This window comes from Ornithorhynchus anatinus, chromosome X3, assembly GCF_004115215.2.
Source record: "Ornithorhynchus anatinus isolate Pmale09 chromosome X3, mOrnAna1.pri.v4, whole genome shotgun sequence".
Taxonomy (NCBI): Eukaryota; Metazoa; Chordata; class Mammalia; order Monotremata; family Ornithorhynchidae; genus Ornithorhynchus; species Ornithorhynchus anatinus.
Genome location: NC_041751.1, coordinates 524,481 through 543,988, shown reverse-complemented (window position 1 = coordinate 543,988; position 19,508 = coordinate 524,481). Strand labels below are relative to the sequence as shown.

At 47.6% G+C, this 19,508-nt stretch overlaps 1 protein-coding gene across 1 annotated transcript in view; it reads left to right on the top strand.

Moving 5' to 3' along the window:
- Positions 1-19,508, top strand: part of RELCH (RAB11 binding and LisH domain, coiled-coil and HEAT repeat containing) — an 83,351-nt gene that overhangs the window by 16,056 nt on the left and 47,787 nt on the right. Inside the window, exons 4-11 of the mRNA XM_039910593.1 lie at positions 7,552-7,623; positions 7,744-7,799; positions 7,907-8,020; positions 12,285-12,491; positions 12,587-12,678; positions 14,311-14,616; positions 18,450-18,525; positions 19,308-19,403. Of these exons, the coding sequence (XP_039766527.1) occupies positions 7,552-7,623; positions 7,744-7,799; positions 7,907-8,020; positions 12,285-12,491; positions 12,587-12,678; positions 14,311-14,616; positions 18,450-18,525; positions 19,308-19,403 (1,019 nt within the window). The remainder of the gene's footprint in view (positions 1-7,551; positions 7,624-7,743; positions 7,800-7,906; positions 8,021-12,284; positions 12,492-12,586; positions 12,679-14,310; positions 14,617-18,449; positions 18,526-19,307; positions 19,404-19,508) is intronic.

Below are 19,508 nucleotides of genomic sequence, written 5' to 3'. Positions count from 1 at the left end.
CAGAGCCCTGCCTGGAAAATGCTTCCGTCTCTCCTGGGCTCCGCTGTCAGGCATTGACTTTTTGGGTCACTAGGGTCTTCCCCCAAACACTACTTTTAGATAACACACTTTTAAGGAGTTGGGCCTCAATCCATTACTTTACCCCTTTGACCTCTCTTTTTGTGATATTTTCTGCTTTCCCTTCTGAGCAAGATATTCTTTAGGACATTTTCAAATAATTGGCTTCTGATATTTTCGTACATCGTCAATCTGTAACTTTTTTTGAATGGTGCACTGGTATTTGAACTCGCAGAATGTGTGTGGAGCATCACCCGTATTTTCGATCACGGACCGAGGTAGTGCCCCTCGACGGGATTTCTGGTACTTTCCTAGAATAGAACACAGGTCACCGGTGCTAGACAGCTAGGCCGCGATCCTTTATGAATGGCCTTCAGTCTCTTCCTGCTCCCCTTTTCAGTGTTCAGTGAAGGTAGCCGTCTTGCCCGTCACATTTCAAGAGTCTTGTGCCTCCTCCTGGATTCCCATCTTCGTAAATCTATTGCTTCCAGGTCCTGCGAGCTCTTGGTCTTTACTGCTCCTCCACACATTTTGCCACTTTCTGCTTAAGTGGCCCCTTGGGCTGCACTCCTTATTTTCCAGGTGGAAGTGTCAGCCTCCTCTCCAGTTTCACTTCTTTTTGTTTTAATGGTATTTGTTAAATCCTTACTGTGTTCCAGGCACTGCTCTGATCCCTGGGATACAGGTTGGACACAGTCCCTGTCACACATGGAGCTCACAGTCTTAATCCCCTTTCTACAGATGAGGTAACTGAGGCACAGAGAAGTGAAGCACCTTGCCCAAGGTCATGCGACAGACAAGTGGCAGAGCCAGAATTAGAGCCCAGGTCCTTCTGACTCCCAGGCCTTTACTCCATCCAGTAATAATAATAATAATGCTATTAGTTAAGTGGCGTAGTGGAGAGAGCATAGGCTTGAGAGTCAGAGGACGTGGATTCTAATTCTGGCTCCGCCACCTGTCTGCTGGGTGACCTTGGGCAAGCCACGTAACTTCTCTGTGCCTCAGTTACCTCATCTGTAAAATGAGGATTAAGACTGTGAGCCCCATGTGGGACCACCCGATTACCTCGTATCTACCCCAGCACTTAGAACAGTGCTTGGCACGTGGTAAGTGATTAACAGATGCCATTAAGTGGCTTGCCCAGAGTCACACAGCAGACAAATGGCGGAGCTGGGATTAGAACCCACGTCCTCTGGTTCCCGGGCCCTTGTTCTTTCCCCTAAGTCGAGCTACGTCTCTCCTCATCTTGTGGTTCTGGGGGGCCAGCAGTGGCCCTGTTCTCTGGGAGAGACTCCACCCCAGAGGTGGCTGCGTAGCTGTGGCAGAGGAAGTCCTCATTCCGCCATGAGCCACAGTGTCATCGGTGGGGAGGGGAGACGGGGGGGGGGGGAGACCGAGGAGAGAACCCTCATCAAGTCTCTGCTTTCCCCCTCAGTCCTGGCCCCCCTTCACCTCGGCATTTCCCCCCGGTAAATGGGCATGAAATCACAGAGGGGAAAGATGATGGCGATGGTATTTGTTAAAAGCTTACGGATCACAACCACTCCTAGAGCTCAGAGCCAGCACCCACAAGTACTGTAACAAACCATTCTAGCCTTGGTTCTAAGGGGATAGCAAACTGAACTGCTTCCAAAGGCCATTGTGTTTTCCCCGCAGACATTTTTATGGAAAAACCTTTGGAGAGTTAGCTAACAAAAATGATTAAAAAATTTTTGCAAAATGCAGTGTAAATGTTCATATGAGTGAAAACGCTTTTATTTTGCAACCAGTTTTGTGAGTCGATGCCGCAAAGCCTGATACTCTCACTCTTCTGACTGGTATTTTTCTCTTAATCCACTAGCGTATTTTCCCTTGCCAAAATTCTTGAATTTGGTTTTTTGGGTAGGAAGCGGACTCTCTCCCTTGGTTATCTTGAACTAGGAAATGTAACTAGTGGAATCCAGGGCTCTCCAAAAATGAGCCACCAGAGCAGCCTCCAGGGGTGAACTTTGCCTCAGCCCTGGTTTCTTAGTTATTTCCAGCTGCCAGCACCCCCACCCGCGGCCCTTGGTCCTCTCCCCACCCCCACCCCCTGGGACACAAACAGACTGAAATACATGTTTTGACCTCCTCAGCCCTGAGGATAGAGGCAGCCCTTCAGTCACAGAAGAGGGTAAGCCAGAGAGCTGGTCACCCTATCCTTTCCTCAGTGGCCATTTCTGTTGGCAGGGTTGAAATCATGGAGTGGGTCCTTTAGGAGATGGCGTGTGAATTCGGTTAAGCGGCAGTGGCGCGCTCCCTGTCTCTGGCCGACTTCCCACACGGACTCCCCCAACATTTCAGGTCACTCAACCCCAGTGGCCGTGGCGGAAGTGGAAGCACCCTCAGCCGTTTGACTTAGTTTACCTGGTTGTGTTTGGGATGGGTGTGGGGAAAAGTTCCATTGAACCAGAAGCTTTGCGCAGCAGTGTGGGGTCAGCGGTAAACAGGATTTAGCACGTGCAGCAAGCATTTCTCTGGGGAATCCAGCATTTTCCATAGGAAGGACTTTAGGTTCTTGGCATGCGTGGCTTCCATGCTGACCTTACAAGGAAACTTTGGGCGGAACGTCAGCTTCCTGCATTTAGCCCCAGTCCCCACCCCAGATGTCAGTTACTTACCTGGTAACCCAGATCACAACCACTCCCGGGGTTCAGAGGCAGCACCCACAAGTGGCTAGCTCATTTTAATATAGAGAGGCAACTGGAAACTAGAACCCTGCATTGTAGTTTCCCATTACAGTTGCCTCCTTTCGCTTCATCATTAGGTCACTCTAAAAAAAAAAAAAAAAAAAGGTCACGTCAAATGAGGATTGGCCTTCTGAATAGTTCAGACCATAAGCCACAAGTAAAACACTACTCGTGAAGGATTTCCCCAAACCCAATGAGCACCTGAATTTGAATTGGTCTGTGTGTTTTTTCTTTTATAATAGTAATAACTTGAGCCTATCGAATAGGAAATCTTTTCTTTCTTGGCCATTAACTTAATGTCTTGGCCAACTCAGTTTTGAATGGCTCTTTGATGCCCTGATTCCCAGAGGAAGTGGAGGGTGAGAGATTATAAACTGTGTTTTACCCTAATGCAATTACTTTGCGAATAAAATTTATTCATGTATAAAACCTACTTTCCATTCCCGGAATGGAGTTCGTAAACAGATGCTGGATTTATTTCACTAAAATCAAAGCATCCACAACCGAATTCTTGACGAAGCAACCAGAGCTGAGCCGTGGGCCCCCCACTTAGGCTCCTGTTCCTCTTAAGACTCCACACCCTGGACAGTGCAGTTCCGCGAGGCTCCAAGCTCTGTCAGGAGTCTTAGGCCATGATTTCTAGCCACGGGACTACAGGCACACTCCATTGACACGGAATGAAAGCTGGTCTGGCAGGGTCACGAGGACGCGGAGAGGAGACGATCTCGGGTTTCCTGCGGATATTTCCCAAACACTCAGAACAAGGTGTTCACTGGACTGGAAGAGAAAGGGGGAAAGCTTAATCAGATCCAAATCACTGCCCCCTTGCCCCAGGTAGGAAGGCTTCTCTGTGAAACCCACCTGCCCTATCTTTAATTTTATACGCAGAGCTTTGTAAGTTTAAGAGCCAAGTTCTGAGCAGGTGCTCTGACAGCCTGAGAGTTCGCTGCAGGACCTTCAGTGGGAATACTCCTGCAGCCCCACAGCGGGAGAAATGCCTTTCGCTCCCGCGGTGGAACAGCCCTTTTTCCACCTCCTAGCTTGATTGACTCTCCTTCCTGGGCTGCAGCTCCAGAAAATGAACTCCCCCCTCAGTCTCTGACCCCCAGGTACTCCTTTAATCAGAAAGTCTTAACCCAGAAATAATGCCTCCATTACATGGAATGCCCTCCCCCTTCAAATCTGTCAAACCATGCCCCTTCCCTCCCCTAGAGCCAGGATAAAGCCTATAAAGCCACCTCCTCCAAGAGGTAATCCCTGATGAGTTCCTCCTTACCCAGTCAGGTCACCTCATTAACACCAACAAAGGCCCTCAGGTATGACTATTTGTTATGGATTGCCCCTTTGGGGCTTTCATTTATAACTCTGCCTTTTCACCTGTTGGGTATAGAGCATTCTAGGTCCTCTTGTCTCCCCGTTTTAATTTGTAAGATCCTACAAGGCAAGGACCATGTATTTCCTATGTCTAGTGTGCTCCCAAGCATCGGGTAAGGAGCTCTGCTATCAGTAGGCACTCAAGAGATGCTGTCGGAGAAGCTGGTGTCGATGCATGAAGGGACATTGTGATGCCGGCCTTGTTTGACATGGAACTGCTAACCTAAACAGTGCCCCTCTAGAGCTCTCCTTTTTCCCGCTAATTACCTATTATGTACCTCTGGTCTATGAAAAGAGCCAAGGATCCCCAGAATTGGTATTGTACTTGATCCTGGTTTGAATTCAAACAAATATATACTGCCGCTTTTGCAGGTCGAGTGGATTTTGCCCCATTAGCCCAATCAACAGAGGAGTGACCTAACTACTCGCAGGTAACAGGGTTCCCAGTCCCCTGGAGGGGAATATTAGGGAAAAAAAATGAATGTGAGAGTTGGCTGAATTACAGTTATAATTACAATCATTTCCATGGCTCAGTGAATACACTCATCTCCAGAGAAAAAGAGAAAGGAAATCCAATTTATAATTAGCAAACACGGCAGCTGAAGGCTGAGAGGTATTGAGATGAGAACGAAGGCAGAGAGACAGAATTGAGCCCAATACAAAGTCCGAGGCATCTGTCGATCGGAATTTGTGCTTGGTGAGCCGAGCCAGCATTTGTCGAGTCCTGGACTTGCTGGAGGGTGCAATGTGTATGTAGGTTTTCAGTGTAAACCTTACATATTTATACCGTAATGATATGGGCTCTTCTGAATTACACCAGTTTTTCTATTCTATAGCTTTTTTTTCCCCTTACTGTTAGAAAAATACTTTAAAAGAGAGTTTTGTCAGAGGAATGAAAAGGGGATGAGAAAGAAGTATTATGAAAACTACTTTTAGGGTTACAAATCTCCTCTTTAAGCAGTTCATCTTAGGGTAGACATTTCCTTCAAGTGTAATAATGGCCAGCTCCTTAACACCATCAGAAACATGGTGCTGTCGAGAACGGGCCCGATGGGATTCCTTTCATCTGAAGCGAAGACGAACTTCCCTCATTAACTCCGAGATGCTGAGTAGCTACTCACACGTACCTGCGTGACTGACTCCCCCGATGGGCCTTTCTCCTTGGAAATAAATGTATACCGCCTTTAGAGAAACATGCAGCAGAGTAAACCGGTTTTGATGGGGCTTATCTGATCAAAACAGAGTTAACTTTGTCGTGATAGTATTTTAGCCACATCCCTGCCATTGGGAAAAAACATTACTTCTTGCAGTCTGACATGGGTTGCCTGGCTTTCTGTGCCTTGATGTACAGTGTTTCACCCTTATTTCATTTCAACCTACTCCGACTGGATTTCCAAGTTTTCTCCCGTTTGTTTCTCCCAGTCTTTTTTTCCTACATTTCTCTCACTCCAGGGTAGGGCACTCCTGATCTGCAACTTCTGTAATGGGTCGTTTTGAATGTTCAAGAAATCTGATAAGGGGGAAATGGTACCATCTTTTAGTCAAAACATTAGTAGATATTGTTTAATCCCAGACCAGCAAATGACTTGTAGATTCCAGATCCAAAAAATTGCAAATAAAACTGTGGTGTCTGTTGACCGAGCAAAGTAGAGATTCTCTGCTTAAGATTCTAAGATCCCAAGGTTCTAGGAATCTTCTTTTTTTTTCAACTTTGTTGCACAGAAAAATTTGCAGATCAGCATTGCTGACTACCAAAGAACAAAAAGAGCATTCTATCTCATCAAACCTTTTGCTGTGCTTTTGTATGACTGCAGTTAAATTCTGTGCATCAAACAAGTTTCTCATGTAGTAGATGTGATGCCGTTTACATTTTTGGTTTTTTATGGGTAAAGGCAAACTGAGTGAATCCTTTTTTTTTTTTTTTTAATTCCATACCTATCTCCAGGAACAAAAGTAGCTAAATCACACATTTTCTCTTTCTCTATAAACAAATCGGTCATGGAAATCAGGTTGGGGCTAATCTTTCAAACTCGACTCCCAAGATGACGTGCAGAATTGGCATTTCAACATTGCATTTCTTTCCGGGAGCTGCCGTCAGCCAGCAGGGTTTATGGAGTACCCACTGGGTGTTGAGGGTTATAAAGGAAGAACAAGTCGTGATGTCTGGGTCTATCTTTCAAAGAGTTTCCAGACCCAGGTTACAGAATTACTATGCTCACAGATGCCATCTACTAAATGATCATGGCAGTAATGATGAATAATAGCGTAGCAGCCGAGCCAGTGTCCTCCCAGGGAGGTAACTTGAGAAACCTGGAAGAGGGCTGACTCATAAGGCCGAGGAGGAGGGTGGGGACGACAGGTGGGGAGAGCTGCCCCAGCCAAGCCCAGGAGAGGAGAAGCGGGCGGCTGTCGCCTCTGGCTTTGTTGCCAATGACTGAGACTGTCCTCAGCATCTTCTCCGCCTCAGCTCCCCTCTCCCTTCCCAGTCCCCCAGCCCAGAGTTGCCCCAGGCCAGCAGTAGCCCCAGCCCTCCAGTAGCTCCTCTCCGGGAGCGGCTGGCTGGGGGGCCTCTGGCCGAAACTCTGCTGACCTTGCTGCATTCGCCGAGCGGGCAATCCCGATGAAATCCCAGTACCGCGCACGGTCAGTGAAAGGAAAAGACTTGGAGTTGCACCTGAATTATCTTAGGCTTTTTGGTTGTTTTTTTGTTTTTCCTCCCCCCCCCCGGCCACTTTTGTTTGCAATCAGTTTGGCTTGGATTTCACGCCTCGACTGAATAAAGTTGTTTGGTTTGAAAAAGGGCAAAATTCTTACAAATATTCCGGTTCTGAAATATAAGGAAGTCATGGAATTTCCTAAATAAAGCTTTTGTGGGATTTTTTGACATGCCTTTTTGTTTCACTAATAAGCAGATTACCTCAGGAGAAGTTTATGTACATTCCAAGCATTATCTCAGAAAATACTCGCATTGGAAACATAACTAGTTGGGCTCCTTTTTTTTCTAATATGTGTTAGATTGTTGGAGTTTTACTTATTCTTATCTGACTCTCTGAAATGTCAAAGCGAGGGTGCTGTCAGGGAGAAGGTCCAGGTGAATTATACTTTAGTTTATGAGGAAAAGAGTCTGCGTCTTAGAATTGCTTTAAAAACCACGTTTCCTTGTCAGACAGCTTGAATTTTTTAATTGATTTCATCACGAGGTGCAGTAAAAACGATGGAAAATGTTCACCAGTTTGCTTTCAAACCAACTCTGCTGCATGCGTTCATGAATTCCATAAAAATTGCATGCTTTCTGTTTTCAATACAAATTGTATATTTTTTTTTCATACCCATCCTTGCTTTTTATTTTTTACTTTTGTTTCCCTTTTCTTGGTTGGATGCCTGTGTGTGTTTAATCCAAATCCCTGTCCAGTCCTGGAGTTTGAACTACGGAAAGCCAAGGAGACCATTCAGGCCCTCCGAGCCAATCTGACACAGGCTGCAGGTGGTGTACATAAACCTTTTCTTGAGACTTTCTTCTTTGACAATGTAGATGTAGCTGAGAGCTCTTTGTAGAAGAGACCATCTAAGTCTTATTTGTTCCTTTTTTCTTTCCCCCCCGCAGAAAATGAAGTTCCTTTACAGGAACGAAAAAATTACAAATCGAGTCCTGAAATTCAGGTAGGTGAGTGAACAGAGAGGTGCCCGGGCGTGTCTCCACGTAGGCCAGGAACAGACAGGTTCAGCAAGAGGGAGACTTACCGCCTTTCTTTTGTTTTCCTCTCCAGGAGCAAATCAAACCTCTTGAAAAAAGAGCTCTAAACTTCCTAGTGAATGAATTTTTATTGAAGAATAATTACAAACTCACGTCAATAACTTTTTCCGACGAGAACGATGACCAGGTAAAGTTGGAATCCCATACCTCTGAATTTATTGACCTATCTACCTCTTCAGATGTCTTTACTCATTTTTCGATTTATTCCCTACGGAGATGAAAGGATTGTTCCCGAGAGCAGGATTTGAAGACTTTCTGTTCCTCCCACTCCCCTCCTGGGAGGTGTGGCATCCCCGATGTTTCTCTTGGGGTGAGAGGAGAGTTGGGGAGCCCTTCCGGATCCCAGGCCCCGCCAAGTAGAATTAGACAGAACCTATCCTTAATGGCTCACGGCTTGTCGTCCCACAACCTGCATCGGAGCTGTGTGCGTTCGCGGCCACACCCGACTTGATTTGGATGCTGGAGGGGCACTTGAGCTGGTCGGGTTTGACCTCTGGGCTAGGCCTGTCCTGTGAGGGTCCTCCTTGTAGCCCAGTAGGATGATTGGTGGCTGAGTGAAGCAACCAACTCCAGTCTTCAAACTGGGTGTAACTGGCCCTGTGGGCAAGGCCTGGCCGAAGCAGCGTGATGTAGTGGATAGAGCACGGGCCTGAGAGTCGGAAGGTCATGGTTTCTAATCCCGGCTCCGCCACTTGTCTGCTGCGTGACCTTTGGCAAGTCACCACTTCTCTGGGCCTCGGTTCCCTCCTCTGTAAAATGGGGATTAAGACGTTGAGCCCCATGCGGAGCAGGGACTGTGTCCAACCCGATTTGTTTGTACCCACCCTAGCCTACAGTGTACAGTTCCTGGCACATAGAAAGCGCTTAACAAATCCAATAATAGTAATAATTCACAGTGGGCATCCCCAGACTGTGGGGTGGTCTTGCAGCCTACAGCCTGCCCTCTAAGGGTACCAAAGCTGTTTGGGGGGCTGATTTGATGGATTGATTGTTTTTTTCTGCAGCTCCTTCCATTTTCTTCCTCCACAGCAGAATTGTCCCTTTGGCCTGTTCCGGAAATGATGGGACCTGCCGGGGCCTCTTTGGCCCCAGGCTAGATCAAACCAGAACCTTCTCGGGATTAAGAATACACTGGCAGGGTACACTCCCAGTATACACTGGCAAACCCTTTCCTAGACCAAGTCACTGGGAGGACAGGGAAGTGGCAGCCAATGGCAGGAAACGTGCTGCCTCGGAGATAACCTCTCCCAAGTACCACGTGGCTGCCTGGCTCGAGACCACAGAAATATCGCATCCGGGAATCCCTCTCTGATCTGCACTGGTCAGGCCCTGGCTAGAATGCCGGACATAGTTCCCGCCTCCACACTTCGTGGCGTGCCCCACAGGTGACAGGCAGGATTAGAAGATAAGGTGTGTCTTCTCCAAGCTGAAATACCTCAGCCCTTTCGGGCCCCGGGCCAGAAGGCGAGCGTGGGGTTTGCAACAGGTCATGTGGTCCGAAGGACTGTCGGCCACCGTCTCCAACCGAGGCCACCTGCCTTGGGAAGAACCTCCAGCCGAAGGCTCCAGAGTGAGAGAGGACAAGGTTTTCCAGTAGGATCTTTGATCTAGATATTCGGGGTCTGCCTGGAGACTCAGGGCCCGTCCATTCTCCTGTATGTGAAGGTGGACTCTTTAAATATTTACAGCCATGTTTTATTAAGCAGGAGAGTCTTGCCAGCAATACCGTGCAATTAGTGGCATGGGAAACTGTCACTGAATCCCCTTTCGACCAAGTTTTAAGCAGCTGACCCAATTAAGCAAGAAATGGGAAAAAAGCGCCGACTGGGGAAACATTCAGTGCCGTTCAGAAAACTTTCTAGGGAAGTGGGTAGCAGCGGGGACAAGAAGATGATCATCGGTTACTTTGCCAACTCATTCTAATACTGCTGTTGGGAAATCATTTCATCCTCGTCCTATAAGAGTGGATATCCTCCTAGCTTACCCTGGAAGTGCTAAACTCAGTGGAGGCGGCCCTGATGGCTAAGATTTTGGTAGAGCCCAGCCGGGAGGCTGTGTATTGAGCCTGTCCGACCTGCGCTTTTAGAGTCGCGTTGCATCCGTTTCTCTATCTCAGCTAGGTATCTGATACCCAGGCCTCGGGGTCATTGGGCCGAGACGGGCGGCTTTCCGGAGCCGGGGAGGTGGCCCGGCCCCCGAAGCCTTGAGCTGGCAGGGAAGAAGCTGGAGTTCTCAGTCAGGTTGGGGCGGGGAGAGGGGAGGCCCCGCAGCGAGCAGCCTTCTCGACCGGCCCCGTGCTTCCACTCGGACGAGCGCTGGGCCGGCAGCCAGAGCAACCCCCACCAGTGCTCACTAGTTCTCTTCCTTCACCTTGTGTGTCTCCCCCGACGACTGACCGAGAAATGCCGCATTCCACCCGTGTCTGCAGCTCGGCATTTGAAGAGCGGGAGACCAAATGCTCATGTCACCTACCTTCCCCTGTATATGCACAGGTTGCCTCCTAGCAAACCCTCCCCCCGCCCCCAACCCCAAATGTGCACACACATGCACACTCGCCCATACCCCCGCAGACATACACGCAAACGGAGCGGTGGGATGAAATACGCCAGTAATAATTGTGGTATCTGTTAAGCACTTTCTCTGTGCCGACCATCGTGCTAAGTGCCAAGGTAGATACAAGATCCTCGGGCCTGGCACAACCCCTGTCTCACATGGGAGGGGAAGTGAGAACAGGTATTTAATCCGCATGTTACAGATGAAGAAACTGAGGCACAGAGAAGTTGTGACTCGCCCGAGGTGGGAAACACACACCTAACGATACGTCCCGGAGAACAAAGAAACACACCCAGGAATCCAGACGCACCAGAATACCTGCAGATGTCCCAAGTGCACACATCTGTCTCTGACAGGGCAACCGTGAGACCGGAGGAGGGGCCGGTGAGGGAACACGAGAGAGAATGTAGGAAGAATATAATGAAGAACTGGGAAAAAAATGATGGTGTTGAGCATTAACTGATCACTGGTATTGAGTGCTTATGTGCGTAGAGCACTGTATTAAGCACATGGGAATGTGCAGTAGAGTCGGTAGACATACCTGCCCACAAGGTGCTTAGTAGGTACCGGATAGTCAAACTGGACACAATCCCAGTCCCACCTGGGGCTCATGATCATAAGAGACTAGGAGGGTAGTAATCTTATCCCCATTTTACTGATGGGGACACTGAGGCACAGAGCACGTAAGTAACTTGGCAGAGGTCCCACGGCAGGTCAGTGTCAGAGCTAGAATCCAGGTTTCCTAACGCCCATTCCCCTGCCCAGAAAAGATGGAGTATTTCTATGAGAACCTTTTGAAGCAAAGAACCGTGACACAGTGAACCGGATACTTAAAATATGTAGAATGAAAATCGGCACTTAAATCTTTCCACAGTTTGACTTTAAAATTAGCTCGATACGTAGAAATGTGAGTTTAAATATTTACATTTGTTTACTAGACTAAAAATCTGTCGTGGGCAGGGAACGCGTCCGTTACATTGTACTACCCAAAGCGCTTTGTAAAGTGCTCTGCACCCGGTAAGCTCTCAATAAATGCAGTTGATTGATAAAATGAAAACCCTAAATTCGAAACGTTTTTTCTTTTCTGCTCATTGGTTTCCTCTTTCATTTTCTTTCAAACTCAAATATGAATTATTTTCTGAAACATCATGAGGCAGAATTTCTTTTTCTCATTTCTGCCATCCACGTTTTAAGGAAATAACTGTTGTAGGAACTGAGGTCTTTAAGGAGCCGTCTCTGGAGTTTGGAAGGTTGCTGCTGGATTAGAGTAGACCAGATGTGGCCCGACGGGTGCTGTGGCACGTGGGGACCGGGGGGCCTGTTTCTCTGATGGCTTGGGGCCGATGACCTGTGTACAGGAGGAAAGGTCAGCAGCTACCACCTCTTGGACTGCCCTCTCGGAAATGTAACAGTCGGGAAACCTCAAGAGGTTTCCAGATCAGTCAGTCGGTTGTATTGATTGAGTGTTGACTGTGCAGAGAACTGTATAACAATAGACACATTCCCTGCCCACAGCCAGCTTAAAGACTAGAGAGGATGCCATCAGCGGTCCATCCCGGCCTGCTCTGGTCTTTTGCTCACTTTCCCTCTCCGTGTGGCTTTATGTCGGGTGCGTGACCGGAGGACTGTCAACCAGGATTTACCCAACGCGGTCCAGTCTTTCGGTAAAGTTGGCCTCATATTTGACCGATAACGAAATCTGAGGAAAAACTGGTGTGGGGAAAGGGAGGATTCTACTTTTTGGACTTAAAGGAAAATGAGATGCCCTAGGGCTAATGTAAATCTCAAAGATGACGGAGGACTCATCATTGTTATTCGATGTCTTGGGTATTTTCAAGGATTTTGAATTGTGGGATGATGTAGGATTGAACATTCCTAAGCCTCCAGACTTGCTCCAACTCTACCGCGACTTTGGAAATCATCAAGTATCTGTGAAAGATCTTGTAGATGTGGCAAGTGGGGTGGAAGAAGACGAATTGGAGGCCGTCACTCCGGGTCTGGGCAGCGGCAGCATCCCTGTGTTGGAATCCCCTCAGTCTGTAGAGGTGAGAAGACTGCCAAACTCCCGGGCCTGCACAGAGTATTTCCTGCCTGTAATTTATGAGCACGTGCTGAATCTTTCCTCATTTTTTAATTTTAGAATTGTTTGCTGGTGCAGAAATTAGAAGATAAAATCAGCTTACTAAACAGTGAGAAATGGTCTTTAATGGAACAAATCAGAAGACTTGAGAGGTATGTATCATCTCGCAGTTATTTCAGGGAACTTTCTGTGGGGTTTTCAGGAGCCTTCCTAGTAAAATTGTCGTCGTCAAGAGCTTATTGAGTTCTTTCTGCAAGGCAGAGCACTGTCCTAAACGTGTACCCAAACGTTCTGTGCTGATCTGCACCCCTGCTGCTAGGAGGCCTGTCTACAGTCTCTGGGAGGATGGATTACCAAGGGCTTGATGTTTGGCCTCACCGTGGAGGGGGCCTAGAGGCAGGGGGCCACTTCCCGGGATGCCTGAGTTCTCCAAAGCCCCAAGTCCCTAAGCCCCTCAGCCCATCGCTGCCACCGTGACCCCAGAGCCTCAGCCCCTGGAGCAGCAGAAAGTGGGTGACGGGGGAGAACCTCGAGAAAACAGAGAACCCTGGCCGGGAGCCTGCCAACCCTCTTTGACTGGGCTTGAGGCAAGGAGCTCAGCTCTGACTGCCGTAGCCCGTAGTGTCACTACACACTTTGCTTAGAACTCTGTCAGAGAATTAGACAATGCTTTTGTGACAGAGCACACTCACCAGTCTAGACCCCGGCGCAGTGTCAGAGGGCACGAAGTTGAGATTGCAAATTTTTCTAAACGTGGAGATTGTCAAAAAGTTAGCCCCTGCATTAGAGGAGAACTGAGTTTTTGTAATCTTTAATTTGTAAATTAAATTAATTGTAATCTCTACTGATTTATTGTCAGTTTAAATCAGTCAGTGGCATTTATTGAGCAGTTACAGTTGAGGACCTTGAGTTTTTCTTTGAGCATCGTGGCTTAGTGGATAGAGCACGGGCCTGGGAGTCAGAAGATCATGGGTTCTAATCCCGGCTCTGCCATTTGACCGCTGTGACCTTGGGCAAGTCACTTGACTTCTCTGGGCCTCAGTTGCCTCATTTGTAAAATGGGGATTGAGACTGTGAGGCTGATGTGCGACAGGAACTGTGTTCAAACCAATTTGCTTGTATCCACCCCAGTGCTTAGAACAGTGCCTGGCACCAGTAAGCGCTTAACAAATACCACAATTATTATATTCCCCGAGCACTTAATACCACATCGTGACCAAGATAGGTGCTTAGTAAGTCATTTTACATGATGCCTCTTGGTGGATTAACACCCTATAATCATATTTTAATGATAGAAGTACAGAAATACAAGAATATTTTAGTAATAGTAATTCCAAGAAGCCCTTCCCAGACTAAGGCCCCCTTTTCCTCAGCTCCCCTTCCCTTCCATGTCACCCTGATTCACTCCCTTTGCTCTACCCTTCCTCCCCACAGCACATGTGTATATATGTGCATATCTATAATTCTTTTTATTTATATTGATGCCTGTGTACTTGTTTTGATGTGTGCATATCTATAGTTTTATGTATATTGATGCCTGTTTACTTGTTTGGATGTCTGTCTCCCCGCTTCTAGACTGTAAGTCCAGTTTAGACTGGGATTTCTCTCTCTATTGCTGAACTGTACTTTCCAAGACTGGTAAAACCGTACGTTATATATTGGGCTTTTGAGGATGAATTTGTAGCCAGCCACAAGATTTGTCACAACTTTGCTTTTCTGAGTTAGGTTGGCCACTGTTGGGAGTTGGTGTCGGATGCCTCTGAAAATGTCTCTCTGTCTTTTAGTGAAATGGATTTCCTCAAAAGTGAAAATGTTCCTCTTCCAATGGCTTATGACTCAGTTTCACACTCAGTGGACCAAGTGTGTCTCAAAGTCTCCGAAGAAAACGGCCAGAACCTAGATGTGAAGAATTCAGGGAGTAGAAGTAAAAATGGGAAAACTGAGGATATTCATCTCTCCGTACCTGAAGAAGCTAATTCTGGTTCACCTAAAGAGGAAGCTCAAAATTCCCTTCCCCAGAAAGAAAGGGAAAGAATGTCGTCTTGTTCTCCGTCGCACAAGGAAGCGGTTCACTTTAATAAACCCAATAGGTCAGTGTAAAAACTGTTATTGAAATGTCGATTTCAGAACTGCAATGCAGACTGGGAGTGTGTTTCCGTAGAACATTTGTAGAACATTTCCACCTCACTTTTAATAATCGGTTTTGTCCATCATTGCAGATTTTCACTTGGACAGAGCTCCAGAGGCTTGCCAGGCCCAAATCTCTAAGGGTGGGCCAGCACAGAATCAGGAGAACCCCTTGGCCACTCGCTCTCTATCCTTCTTTCCCTATTCTTAAATCCGCCGCAGGGACTAGTAATTTAACCACTGTTAAAATCAAGTCCAGTGTCAGGCCACCCACTCGGGCATGATTTTCATGAGCGCAGTCTCCCAAGTCAGGCAAGTTTTCAGCCTGACCATTAGGGTGAAAACAATTTGCTGCCTTCCGTCTGTTTCACTGTTCTTCAATCAGTCGATCAACTCATGGTATTTATTGAGCCCTTACTGTGGGCAGAACACTTGTACTAAGCCCCTGGGAGAGTACGTTATAGTGGAATTGGCAGGCACAATCTCTACCCACAAGGATTGTTTGATTGGAGACAGACAAGATAAATTACAAATAGGGAAAATGGGAGAGCGCAGGATGTGGACATAAGTGCCGAAGGTAGAATTTCTACACCCTCTCCGCTTATTGATGGGAAGGTCTGTTGGGTGAGAGGTTTCCAGGGTGATTCACCGTTTAAGAATCTCCATCTTTTACCCCTTCAGCCGTTTGGCCCAGAGCACATTAACAAAGAGTTAAAAGCCATATGCCTCAAGTTCCTCTGTGGCCACGTTTAGCCCTTTATGTGTCAAAGGCCAGTTGCCCTCAAAACCCACCGTCGTCAAGAGAAAGGATCAGATCGGTTTGGCCCTCCCCACTGGAGACGAAGAAGCCGGCTATGGCCATTGCAGCCACCCTCTAGTGATTTCAGATACTGCACCCACACGGAGGGATCTGTTTTTGTTTATGGAAACATCCGCGATGAACTCTTAGATGTTTAATTTCAACCCTCCTGTCCTGACCCTTTACCCGACCTTGGTCACCTTGTCGGAGACCAGGGGATGTTCCTGGGATGTTCCTTGTCTCTTCAGACCAGGACGGCTGTGGACAGGGTGTCTGGAAAACATTTACCTGAGGAAGGAGAGGAGCGAGCCTTCCAAAGTGGCTCTGGGCAGTGAGAGCTCAGGATTCAATATGTGGAGAAGATCAACAAGGAGGGCAATTTTTAGATCCAAAGAGAGTTTTGGGAAAGGGCTTCGTGACTTCATTTCTGGGATAACCAGCTCTCTGACGGCTTCCACTTTGCTCCTGTTTCTATTTCCTACTCTAGCAGCTCAAAATCGAGACGGTCTTCATGTGGGGATTTGGTTTTGTGGGCTTTTGTTGCCGTGTAAGGAAGATGTTATGAGGGGGTTTGGTCTCGTTTCTGGTGTTTCTCTTTATTTCTTATTGAAAGAAGCAGAGTGGCCTTGTGGAAAGAGTGTGGGCCCGGGAGAAAGAGGACCTGGGTTCTAATCCCGGCTCCAACACTGGTCTGCTGTGTGACCTTGGGCAAGTCACTTCACTTCTCTGTGCTTCATCTGTAAAATGTGAGCCCCGCTTGGGACATGCACTGTGTCCAACCTGATGGTATTGTATCTACTTTAGTGCTTAGTACAGTGCCTGGCACATAGTAAGCACTTAGCAGATACAGTTTTTTAATAGTTCTTTTCTTTCATTTTGACTTTCCACTGAACGGTGTATTCCCACATTCCTAGACAATAGCTTTCGACATGCTCTTCTGTGAGAATGTATGTTTCTGCAGAAATGCCCTGGGGAAACTAATGGATTTACGGAGTTTAATATGTTCTGTGCCAAGAATGAAAGTTTGTTCCCTCTCCCATTTATTAACAGATGAGTGTTTATGTCTGCGTCTTAAAAACTGCTATTCCTTTCTTTGGGAAAAGTACATATTTTAAAAACAATTTCTATTTGGGGACAGCCTACCATTTCCAAATGAGTGTTCTATCTACATGGGCTAGACTCTACATATATAATGAGTGTTAATATTAGAAACCATCGCATGGCAAGTGAAGCATAACAGGGAGAGGTGGCAGTTAGTGTTTAGGAAGTGAAAAGCCGATCTGAGAATAGAAGACGGTTTGGAAGGACAGTGGGAGGTGTTGGCTGAAAGAGGTGGTGACAGAGGAATGGACCCACAAAAGCGAACGAGGTCAAGAAACAGCACAGGTGGCCCACGTGAGACTGGCCCAGTGGCCGCAGAGGGCGACCCATTCTGAGTGGCTGCTGTGGGGAGAAAGGTTAAGGATGGGCCTGGTTGGGAGCGAAACCCCGCCGTGTGTTGCACAGCCGCCCTGCCGGCTCCCCATCGTTCACCTGGCTCTCATGGGGGCCCATGCCTAGATGAGAGAGAGCTGGAGCGCACGCGGAACTTGGGCCTTTCGGCCGTGGACCAGAAGGGGAACTGGATCAAAATGGAGGGAGAGCTGGGCGCCCTCCTCTATGAGGGGAAGCTGAGGTACGGAAGACAGACTCGAATCTCACACCAGAGACAGAGCACCCAAAGACCCAAATTCTCTGGTGAATCGACCGAGGCGTGAAGACTTCCCTTTTGGTGAGGTGAATGAGTAAGAGGGGAAATCTCCTTCCTTCCCCCTTTTGTGGCCTCTTGGCAGCCCGCCCGATTACCACAAGAGGTCAGGGCAAGGCCGAGGCAACGTGAGGAGCCAGCTAGCCCGCTCTTAGGGTGACTAGTTGCAAACCCGACCCATTGGTGGAGAGAGGGGCGTGATCTCATTCGCTTGGCAGCGGCCGAGGCTACCTTCTGGTTACGGCAGTCCACAAGCATGAGAAGTGCAGGGAGGCCGTGGCGAGAGGTTGCGGGGACTCCTCGCGTATTCTTTCCTTTGGAGTAAGTGGAGAAGAAGCCTCCCTTCCTCTCTCTGTGCGAAAGACCCTGTGGCAGATAGTCTTCTGGGCTTGTCGTGAAGCCATTTGATTAGAGATCAGTCGATCAGTGGTATTTATTGCGTGTCTACTCTAGAGAGCACTGTACCACACACTTAGGGGAGTGTAATAGAGCTTGTTAGACCTGATCCCTTCCCCCAGGGAGCTGACAATCCAGTGGGGATACAGACCCTAAAATGATTTACGCAAAGGGGAAGCAACAGGGTGTAAAGTTATTTACGTAGATGTTATAGGCGAAAAAGGGGAGGTGAGTAGCCAAGTGCCCAGTGACACTAGAGTGCCGAAATGACATTGGATGGGGAGATGGGAGATTAATAAGGTAAAGTCTCCTGGAGGTGATTTTAGAAGGTCTTTGAAGGTGGAAAGTGCAGCGGTCTTCCAGGTGTGAAATGGGAGGAAGTTCCAGGAAGAAAGGAAGGGCACCTGCGAAAAGGTCACCGATGCAAGATATGAAAAGGAGATGATGGAGTGAGTAGGTTGGCTTGAGGAGAGTGAAGTGTGACAGCTGGGTTATAGTCAGAGAGAAGTGAGGATAAGTACTGGGAAGAGAGCTAATGGGGTGCCTGTCGGCCAATGGTCAAGAGATTCTGCTTGATGTGGAGAGGAAAGGGTAAACGGAGGATTTTAAGGGGTGAGGAGTTGTGCGCAAGTTATATTTTAGAAAAGTGGTCAGTGTATGGACTGGAATGGGGAGCAGCTGGAGACGAAGTTTGCGAGGAAGCTGACGCAGTAAACGGATTGATATAACATGGGTTTGAACCGGTGAGCCTTGTGAAAGAGGCTTCCGGAAAATTGCCACTATCGCAGTTTCTTTTAAGATGTTCAATCACTGATTTTTGCTTTTGTCCCCCCCGCCCCCCCGACAATCCGCAGGAAGTTGTCACCCGCTTTCCACCAAGCACTGCTCTCTTTTTGTCGGATGTCAGCCGAAAGTCGTTTGGGATCAGAGGTGAATTTTCTCCTTACCTTTCAAACTCTTTCATCCACTCCCTTTACCACCCTCTCCTCAACAAACGGAGCCAGAAGACGGTCTTCCGATCTGGCATTTTAAAAGGGGAGGATTAGGTGTGAGGTTAAACACTGTGTGAAATGATATTATGAGAACTTCTTCCTAGCAGCGTGGCTCACTGGAAAGAGCACGGGCTTTGGAGTCAGAGGTCATGGGTTCAAACCCCGGCTCTGCCACTTGCCAGCTGTGTGACTTTGGGCAAGTCACTTAACTTCTCGGTGCCTCAGTTCCCTCATCTGTAAAATGGGGATTAAGACTGTGAACCCCACGTGGGACAACCTGATTCCCCTGTGTCTACCCCAGCGCTTAGAACAGTGCTCGGCACATAGTAAGCGCTTAACAAATACCAACATTATTATTATTATTATTCCTAAGTCTTCAGACTGGTTACGAAAATCGAATCCTTGGGGGGAGGCAGGGTGTGTGTGTATGTAGTGAACAAACTGAAATGAATATAGTAAATTCAAAGGAATTCTTGAATAGAATTGCTCTAGTTGGAAATGGAGTCCAGACAGGCATACTGGGAAGCGGGAACCAGGGAGACAAGGAGTAAGTGGGCTGTGGCTGCAGTGATTGGATGTAATGTCAGGCACAGGGGACTTGTGTGTGCTGGGACAAGGTGTCAGCAGTAATGCAGGCCGGGTATATCTCTGGGTTGCGCGGATGGAAGGGATGGTTGTAACCTGGATCGTAAGTAAATAACAGCACTGTTGGATTTCTAGGTGTCCCGGATTGCAGACAGTGAAAAAAGTGTCATGTTAATGTTGGGACGTTGCCTTCCACACATCGTTCCTAATGTGCTGCTTGCAAAGAGAGAGGTGAGGATGGAAAAAAAAAAAAAAACAAAAAAAAACCCCACAAAAAAGCCATTTTCTGTCCTGTAGTGCCATCATGGTGCCATTTGTCTTCATTTTTGACATGTA